Source organism: Mus pahari, chromosome 1 (genome assembly GCF_900095145.1).
Source record: "Mus pahari chromosome 1, PAHARI_EIJ_v1.1, whole genome shotgun sequence".
NCBI lineage: Eukaryota > Metazoa > Chordata > Mammalia > Rodentia > Muridae > Mus > Mus pahari.
Genome location: NC_034590.1, coordinates 135,289,978 through 135,300,570, shown reverse-complemented (window position 1 = coordinate 135,300,570; position 10,593 = coordinate 135,289,978). Strand labels below are relative to the sequence as shown.

Sequence of the window (10,593 nt, the reverse complement as noted above, 5' to 3'; positions counted from 1 at the left end):
TGTAGACCAGGCTGGCCTTGAACTCAGAATTCTGCCTGCCTCTGCCCCCCAAGTGCTGGGATTAAAGGTGTGTGCCACCACTGCCCAGACTGATTCATTTTGTAATTTTTGTTTATCCCTTGATAATTTCATGTGTTATAGAATTTATCTTAATCACTTCTAGCATCCTCACTCCTCTGGCTCCCATGCCATATGTCTACCTTCCACCTTTTCTTCTGCTCTTACTCTTCCTTCTTCCTAAGTTTTCTATTTTTTTTCTAGCAACCCCACTGACCACTGGGTCCAGTTAGTACTGCCTGCATACTCACTAATATAGGTCTATCCACCAGAGCATGGCCAAAGCCCCCAAAGTAAGAAAAATGATGTCCCTTCCCTAACGGCTACCACTTTCTAGTAGCTCTTCTCCTCTTCATGCTGGAATGTTGACTGACTATACAAGTTTTATGCCAATAACCACAGCTACCTTGAGTTTATAAAAGCAATGGCTATGTCATGCCTGGAAGACATCACTACACAGAAGTCCTCCCCATCTTCAAAATCTTCAATTATTTCTGCCCCATTTTTTGTGATACTTTCCGAGCTTTGAGGTATGTGGATGGGTATTGATAAGTAACCATTTTAGATCTGAGCACTCAACAGTCACTTATTCTCAGCATTTATGACCAGTTATGAGACTCTCTACTGATTGCTTCTTACTGCAAACAAAGCTTCTCTGACTGAGGTTGAAAGCTGTGCTATTTAAACATAAATTTTGAGAAGATAGTTTGATGACATGCCCAATTATCAAGTTCCCTCCTAAGGCCTTTGACCTCCCCAACTATGGAGTTTTATCAGGGTAACAGTACCAGGCATGAATTCCCCTCTGTAGAGCAATCCTCAAATCCAATTGGGAGGCTATTGGTTGTTTCCATAACAGTCATGCCACTGTTGCTCTGGTAGAGAAGATGGCATTATAGCAGGCAGAGTCCACTGATTGCTTTTCTCTCCCAGTGGTCTACATAGCATCTTCTAGCACTATAAATGCTATCTGGCAGGGAGAAAGTATCCAGGTTCGTTACTGTTTGATTTCCTTTGTGTCCTTCAACCACTGTTTATTGTATCTTCAGCAAGTTATCTTACCATATAGCTATAGTGGACAACCAAGAGAAATGGCAGTAGTCGGAGTTGTTTGTGGAGGCTCTAACTTAATATTCTATGTCTTCTGGGGGAAGCACTTTCCCCTCTTACGGGCTATCTATGTTCAGACTTCTTTTTAAACTGTATTTTTAATTAGTTTACAAAGCGGTCGATTTTCATAAGACTTCTTCATACAGTCCTAGTTTTATTAGACCCACACCAACCCTTCCTCCTCATCTCTTTATCCCCATCTTTACTTAAACCTTTAACCCTAGCATGACCTGTCCACACACCATCACTTTCATATCACATATGGTCTACTATCTCTCCCTGCTCCTTTTAGAACTTCTCTCCTCTCATGGGAATTTCTATTTTTGTTCTTTCACTCAGCAGTACCCAAACTCAAGTGTGTATCAGAATTATCTAGAGGGATTGTTAAACTTCAGAACGCTGGGCCCTGCCCATAGAGATTCTAATTCAGTAAACTGGGATAAGACTTAACTGCAATCATACCCTGGGTTTCACATCAGCAGATTCAACAAATCATGGAATGAAAATAATTGAAAGGAAAACAACTCTTCGTTGAACATGTACAGACTTTAAAAAATAATTATTTCTGAAACAATGAAGTGTCTATACTACTTAACATTTACAGTATGTTAAGTAGTATAGGCAATCTAGAGGTAACTTACAATGTATAGAAGGATATACTTGTGCTATACACACATACAAATGTACAGAAGGCACTTGAGCATCTATAGAGTTTGCTATCCACCGTGTCTTCCTCCAAACACAGGAAAGACTGAATTCTCATAACTCTCCAGCTCTCGGGCACTGCTGCCAGGAAGCAACCCTGAAAGAGCTGGCAGTAGCTGGTGGTTACCACCAGGTTAAATCTTCCACCGGGATCCATTAGCCTGCCTAAATTGGATTTTGTTGTTTTGAACAAAAAAAAACAACAAAAACAAACAAAAAACAACAGCAACAACAAAAAAAAAACCAACAAAAGAACAAAACCCAAGAAAATCTAGATATTTTCTTTGACTATCCATTTCTAAAATATTGCTGGGAACACAAGTACAGTTTCGTTTTTATAGAAGAACAAATTCTTCTTTACCCAGAATTCTAAATATAGGAAGTAAGCTCCTTTTGGCTTGTAGCTGGGGTTTGCCTAGTCTCCTTAATGTGTAAGTACAGTGAGCCTAGGCCCACTTTGCTTACTCATTGCCTATAGTTAAAACTCTACCCTGTAGGCTTAGGATGCCAGCTTTCTTGGTTTTCATAGTGTGTGCCTTCATCTCCATCACTCTAGGGACTTCCTTTTGAACTGGGTTAGCTTATATTCCCAGTGGAAGACAAATGATTCTTCTAGCATTTCTGTATGGTTAGGAGGTAGAGGCTGGGGACAGTCTGGGATCTTAGACACCTGGGTATCTATCACAATCTCTTTAGCCATTATCTAGCACAGAATGTGGGGCGTGAGGTCAAAGGATGTTTGAGGGAGAAAGCGGATGATAGAATCTGGAGGCCACCGAGCACTAAGATTCGAACCTGGGACTTGGCAGCTATAAGTACTAGGACAGGAGCACATTGCCTCGTGAAGAACTAGAAGTAAGTGAAGGAATGCTTGCTGAAGACAGGTGAAACTGTGAAGGGCCTGGGGAGACTGGACTTAAAAAAATTTATCCGTCTCAATCTTTCCTGAAACATATTTGTTTCATGTAACTGTCTTTCTTTTGGGAGACATTCTTTTTCTGACATCTTGGCTTCTCCTTCCCAGGTGTTTTTCGACAACGTACTCTGAAGATTTTGCTCCACAGTATGAATATCCACCACCTGTAAGTACAGGAATCATATTCTAATCCTACCCTTGTATGGGACTCATCACATCTAGTGCATAAGTTAGTCTTGGGGAGAAGGGGTTGCTGAGGTTTATGGTGTCTTATATTTATTAAGAGACATTGCCTGCTTGTAAAAATCAATGGGATGTATAATAGCTATGGTTGATTTTGGAAATTAATGGGCGTTTTCGGGGACAAAGTATTACAGTATCTAAGACATATTCATCATTTTGTTCCTTGTTTGTTTATTGCCTCCGCCCTGAATGGGATTTACCCGGAATGAAAACCACCTTCCTATTTATTTTTATCTTATGAACATATACAAATATGGAACTTAATTTAGCTCTGAGAAATTGAGCATTGATTTTTTTGAGGTTCAGTTTAGTTTAGCTTTGAATGTATTTGCATTTTAACAATTAGGCAACAGGACTGGAGGGAAAGCCTCAGCAGTCTGTGAAAAGTGTTGGATTGGCCTCAAGAATGAAGAGTTAGGAAAAGAAAGGAGAGGGGGAGAGAGAGGGGAGAGAGAGAGAGAGAGAGAGAGAGAGAGAGAGGAAGAAGGAGAAGGAGGAGGAGGAGGAGAAAGGGGAGGGAAGAAAATATATAACAGAAACAAAATAAAAGTGCATTCCTACTAGATTTACCTTATGCATCTTAGCCAGTAAAATATCTCTGAGATAGAATTAAAATACTTAATTATTGACCAATAAGGAAAATGCTATTATTCTCTCAAACAATATGGTTATCTACTTAGAAGAATCAGGATAAGTAAACAGGATGAATAAACGTTTTCATCCATCCAACACTAACTAGTCAGTAAATTGTAAAGGAGAAAAACATACAGATAAGTATAGCAACATGACATGAAATACATTTTCGAGGAGAATTTTCCATGGTCAATCAAGAAATATGGCAATTTAGACCCAAAGAGACAGACTTTCTAACTCACCAAGTGGTGAGTATGTCACTAGAATCTGGGTTGTCAGGTGACTCATTTGGTCAGCAGAGCATGGTAGAAAAGACCTTGTACTAGCTACTCCATCTTTTGCAGTCCTGAGTAACCAGACTACCATTAAAGGGAGAGGCAGGGGAGGAACACTGAAGGGCATGGCTCGAGACAGAGAAAACCTTCTTGGGTATCCATCTTGGCTAAGGCTGGAGCCTAACTGCAGCTTCTGATTGGTTCCAGCTCCCAAGGAACTCAAGAAGAGGATGGAGCTGTTGAGTACTTTCATTTGCTTAATAACAACAAAAACAAAAGGTCCCAAGAGCTCTATGAAAGAGACAAGACTAGAAAACTAATTATAAACGAAATGCATACGTTTAATATAACTAAAATCTCCATGGATTTTTGCCTTCTATCAGAATTTAAGATAATAGGAATTATTTGAAAGAACAAACAGAATGAGCAAATAGGAATGTTTGGAAAAAGTTGTAAAACTGATTCAGCTTTTATCAGTTTAGATAAAAAAAGAATTTATGATGCCATAAATGTTACATCCTTGTTAACTTTTTCTGTTAAAAATAACTCTTACTATGTAAAAACAGGAAACATGATAGTTTATGGGTAGATAAATTTAACACATATAGAAACAATTATTGCAAGAAAAACATTGAAGATCCTACAGAAATGAGCAAAGAACACAAATATGGTAGGAAATACAATTAATCAAAAAGTAGGAAATACGAGTTAAATTAAAATGTTTTGCTAATAAAGTTGGCAATACTTTTACAGATGATGAGTGGGGATAAAGATGGAAGGAGATGGTTAATTTTATTTCTTGTTAGGCAGAGTTTGCGTGCTCTCATCCTTCCTGGAAAGAAATTTGTCAACCTATACTAGGTTACCATTTAACCCAATAGGTCTCCTTTAAGGAAATTTCTTCAAGTAAAAATAATTCAAAATAAGGATAAAAGTACAGCCAAATGTGCTAATCAGTGTATTATTTATAGTAGTAAAACCTGGAGAGTGTGTCAATATATAGCATTAGGGATAGTGTTAGTACTTTATAATCACAGGTGGCATTGTCGAGCCTTTACATTGTTCATGAACAGTTCTTAGTAAATCTTCACTGAAGGTTAAAAAATTAACATAAATGTGTGTATTTTATCACAACTATATGGAAATATACATAGGATTTAAAAACATGGGGAAGCTTTCAAAATGTTGGTAAAATTGTCCATTGAAGGTGAAATTGGATGATTTTCTTTATCTTTGTATTTTTTAGAATTTTTCAGTGCAACAGGACATAATAAAAAATTACAGTTCATGTACACATGCAAAAACGTGTTTTTAAAGGCCAGCAAGATGACTGAGTAGACAGAGGCATTAACCACCAAGCCTGCTAACCCAAGTTCAACCTTAGAGTCTGCCTGGTGGATGGGGGGAACTGACACGCAAAAGTTGTCCTCTGACACCCATATGCACCATGACATGAGTTCCCCATCCAGAATAAAGAAACACGCGAAGGAAATGAACACATTATTTCAAAAGGAACTTCAGATCTGGTCCCTTGTTTTCACAAGATCTGGTTCTATCTTTAAACGAAATGAAGTTGTGAGTTCTAATTTCATCTCTGTTGTTGTGATCAAATATAAACTAAAAGCCCAGGTTGCAGCCCATCCCTGTGGGGACGTTACCAAGGCAGGAGCTTGAAGAAACTAGTCATCTCACACTGTCTCCATTCAAAGGTTGAGTTTACCTGGTGCTGTGTTCCAGAGGGTTAGAGTCTTGAGTATCATAGTGTGGAGCATGACAGCAGATAGGTGGGCTTGGTTTTGGAGAAGTAGCTGAGAGTTTACATCATCTTGATCCACAAATGTGTTTGTGTATTAGAAAAGGGGGGGTTGGAGAGGTAAGAGAGAGGAGGAAGAGGAGGAAAGGAGAGGGAGAGAGGAAGAGGGAGGGAGGGATGGAGGGAGGGAAGGAGGAAGGGAGGGAGGGAGGGACTGGTAATTATCTTCTGAAACCTCAGTTACACTGACTGGGTACCAAGTATTCTAACTTAGGAGTATATGGAGGCCATTCCCATTCAAACCACCACACACATATACAATAAAGGCAGACAGAAACAAATGCTGCTATGCTAACTGCTTGCTGCTTTTGCTCGGCTTGCTTCCTTTACCTTATACAGCTCAGGGCCCAGGCTATAAAATGGTGATGCCCATGATAAAGGTGGATCTCGCATCTCAGTTAACAATTAAGATAATCCTCCACAATGGTGCCCGAATTCCAACCTAATCTAGACTTCAGTAAGACTATTTTTCCAGACATTCGAGTAACACAAATTGGTCTTGAAGGATATAGAAAAACAACAAGAGTACAACGTTGGACAGGTAGGGAAGTGAGAGTGGATCTGGGAAGAGTTGGGGATGTGAATGTGATCAACACATGTGTACAAAACTCTCAAAATGGAAAAACAAAAAACAAAACCAAACAACAATGACAAAAAAACCCTGTCTTTCCAGACGACTAGGACTCGACTAGAACATATACCTAATTGTAAACCCACAAACTGTGAACGTGAAGAATGGGAGCTGTGTCCGTGGAGCACCTAAGTCTTCAGCATCCGTGCTCCTCACATTCTCAGCACTCTTTCTAGCATCTCTCCCTCTGCCCCCATGGTAGCTGCAAAGCACACCAGGGCATTGGTTCAGCTTTAACTGCAGGCTTTTGCTCCTTTGCTCCTTCGCTTCTATTTTGATGCCAGAGTAACTGGTATTGAGGCCTGATTTTAGTACTGCTTTTCATAACACATTAACAAATGGATATTGTGATAGGATACAAAGACCTTTTAGATTGTAAAACACAGTGGAATACCACCGGACTCTTACAATGATGCTAACATGCAATAAACAAGTGCATGATTAAACAGAAACCTATAAAAGAAAGGAGAATATCCATTAGCTTGTTAGAGACAATGTCGCCTTACGTAATTTACCTTCTCCACTCATTTCACCTATAACCTTTAAATATGCAATTCTTGAACACATTTGAAAGCATTTAGACTCACACTGTTTCAAATGTTTGCGTACTGAGGCTCCACTTATTTTTATACTGATTTCTTACACTGCCTTAATCCTTATTTGTAGGGTAGAATGTAGGAAATAAAGAGAATGTGGTTGGTGAAGAACTGAACTAACATTCTTGGGATGTGTAAGGGAAGGAGTCCTTTCAGTTAGGACTAACAAGATGGAAATGGATTAAAAGAGAGAGGGGACCCATGAGATGGCTCAAGCAGGTAAAGGTGCCTCCCACCAAGCCTGATAATCTGAGTTTTATCCCTAGAACCCACATGATGGAAGGAGAACTGACTCCCACAAGTTGTCCTCTAACCTAGACACACACACGCACACACACACACACACACACACACATTCACACACACACACACTCACACACACACTCACACACACAATCACACACACAATCACACACACACTCACATACACACACACTCACACAATCACACACACAATCACACACAATCACACACACACACACTCACATACACACACACTCACACACACATTCACACATTCACACACACACTCACACACACACACATTCATACACACACGCACACTCACACACACACACACACTCACACAATCACACACACAATCACACACACACAATCACACACAATCAGTGTAATTGGGGGGAGGCAACAGTAGTGGTGTAGTGAGATAACTAAGAGGTCATCATGATCAGAGTGTGTGTGTGTGTGTTGGTGGTAAGGCTTGGGAGAGATTATTTCAGGATTGGACAGTTCTAGAGAATGACAGTAACTAGAGTTTCTAGTGTGGATCGAATCTACTGCAGTGAGCATGTGATGGAAAAATACAGCAGAATATTAACAAGTTTCAAAGTCTGCATGCTGGAAAGGGTCTGGCTAAGGAGTGGCGACAGAGACCCTTGCAGGTGATGGTTTTTCCCAACCATGCAGCTTCCATTTGTCCAGTATCAGTTGTCAAGTGCCACCATATTTTCCTAAACAATGCAACCTTCTTAACTGTCATTCAGCTATCTGAATGTGTGTAACCTAAAACTTGCTCTGGAATGTAGTGGGGTGACAGCAACTGTTACTGCTGTACTGTATCAGCACCCCAGTGAGTGCAACGATGCAGTAAAGAAACCACTAATGGCCTCCCATGATTAGGGAGGACTGTGGTTTGTATTGTGGATCTGAGAGAGAGAGACTATCCAGAGAAACAGAGGAATCCAGAGTGGAGAGAAAAAGCAGCAAACCAGACGTGGCCAGGGCTATCTGTGAGAGGGGAACGGGAGGAGAGAATAGTGGCGATATAAAGAGCAGAGGGGAGTGGGCAGGGGTGAATATTTCCATTCTATAAATAACAAACATCTGGGAGAAAGGAAGCCTTGGAAGTTGAGAAGGTCAGGACCACAGTGTGGGCTTTGAACATTATAACAAGTACATGTAAATAGGGACAGAGGGAGCCTGGAGGCCAGCATGGGCTTTCCTATGCTACCACAGCTATATGTCAGTGGAGAGCCCTTCTACCAGCCACACAGGAAATGATCCCCTTCAGTGGACAAACAGGTTCCTAAGTAAGGCTGGCAGTGTCATAAATGGCTTCCAACTCATGGAGTGGCCCTTAGGTCAAATCAGATATAGGTTGGTCACTCCCACAAGCTTTGCCTCACCATTGCAGTAGCATACCTTGCAGGCAGGACACCACTTCAGATAAAAGGACTTGTAACTTGGTTGGCATTTATGTTACTCTTTGGTAGCATGCAGAATACATTTTTGTATCAAAATGCTAGTCTGTAGGGTGAAGGCTTTAGTTAGGTACCAGCTAGACTTCCCTGTGTCCAGTGAGTTATGTAGATGTTGTTTTCAGCACTAGAACCTTGCTGTCAGTGTGTGGAGAGAAACCTTTAGCCTTGGCAGTAGCTGGGATACCTTTGGCCAACAACTAAATTAGATGTAACCAAATCCTAGTACTGGAAGCTTCATTTGATGAAAAGAGACGGCCAGTTGGGGCTCTGTCTCCCCTGTGTTTTGGTTTTTTTAATTACATAACACATACACACACACACGCACACGCACACGCACACACTTACACATATATGAAAGCTTCTATTGTATTAAGTTTCCATACTACCCCTCAAATGACTCGTAATATGTCTTTCCTCATATTCCCTCCCTCAGGACCCTTCCCTCCCTCCCACTCAGTCCTCGCATTCCAGCTTCCATCCATCCATCCATCCATCCATCCATCCATCCATCCATCCATCCATAACTATCTACTCCATTTTTCTTTCCTAGTAAGATCTATTTGTATGTACCCCTTGTCACTTACTCTATACCTAATATCTGTAGTTATACAAATTGTGGTTTTGTTATCATTGACTTCAGAGATAATATCCACATATATGTGAATATATACCATATTTCTCTTTCTGGGTCTGGGTTTCTTCACTCAGGATGATTTTTTTTCTTTTTCTATCCATTTACCTATAAAAATGTCATTACTTAATTTAAAAAACTAAGTAATACTCCATTGTGTAAATGTATCATATTTTTTTAATCTAGTCATCTGTTAGGGACATCTAGATTGTTTCTAATTCCTGGCTATTATGAATACAGCAGCAATGCATTGGTTGAGCAAGTGTATCTGTGGTAGGATGAATTGTCCTTTGGGTACGTGACCTGGAGTAGTAGAGCTAGATCTTGAGGTAGATTTATTTCAATATTACTGAGGGACCAGCACGCTGATTTCCATCGTGGCTGTACAATGTGTACTCCCATCAGTGACAAATAACTGTTCCCTTGCTCAACATCCTCAACAGCACGGACAGTTACTTGTCATATTGATTTTAGACATTTTGGTGGGTATTAGATGAAATCTTAGAGTATTTAGATTTTTGCATTTTCCTGATGACTAATGCTGAACATTTCTTTAAGTGTTTCTCGGCCATTGGCCATTTGAGCATCCTCTTTTGAGAATTCTGTTTAGATCTGTACCCAATTTAAAATGGGATTGCTTTCTTGATATCCAGTTTTTAGAGTTCTTTATATATTTTGGATATTACATTCTGCCAGATGTATAGCCTAAAAGTCATTTTCCATTCTGCAGGCTGCCACTTTGTCCTAAAGACACTGTCTTTTACTGTGAAGCTCTGTGGTTTCACTAATTGTTGGTCCTAGTGCCTTTTGTAACGGTTTTCTGTTGCGAAAGTCTTCCTGTGCCAGTGAGTTCAAGGCTATTCCTCACTTTCTCTTCTGTCAGGTTCAGTGTATCTTATATTGAGGTCTTTGATCCATTTAAAGCTGAGTTTTGTACAGCGTGATAAGTATGGATCTATTTGAATTTTTTTTTTTACAAGCAGCCATGCAGTTTGACCAGCCATTTGTTAAAGATACTATTTTTTTTTTTCCAGTGTGTATTTCTGGCTCCTGTAGCAAAAGTCATGTATCCATAGGTGTGTGACTTTATCTGGGACTTCAATTTGATTCCATTGATCAATGTGGCTGGTTTTGTGCCAATACCATGCTTTTTTTAAAAAAAAAATGCTATATCTCTGTGATACAGGTAGCCCAGTTTGAGGTCAGGGATGGTCGGTGATACATTCAGCAGTTCTTTTGCTATTTAGGATTGTTTTTTTTTT

General features: G+C 40.0%; 1 protein-coding gene across 1 annotated transcript in view; it reads left to right on the top strand.

Annotated features, from left to right (window-relative positions):
* C1H9orf135 (chromosome 1 C9orf135 homolog) overlaps window positions 1-10,593 on the top strand; it is a 101,436-nt gene that overhangs the window by 78,276 nt on the left and 12,567 nt on the right. Inside the window, exon 5 of the mRNA XM_021218718.1 lies at window positions 2,897-2,954. Within this exon, the coding sequence (XP_021074377.1) occupies window positions 2,897-2,954 (58 nt within the window). The remainder of the gene's footprint in view (window positions 1-2,896; window positions 2,955-10,593) is intronic.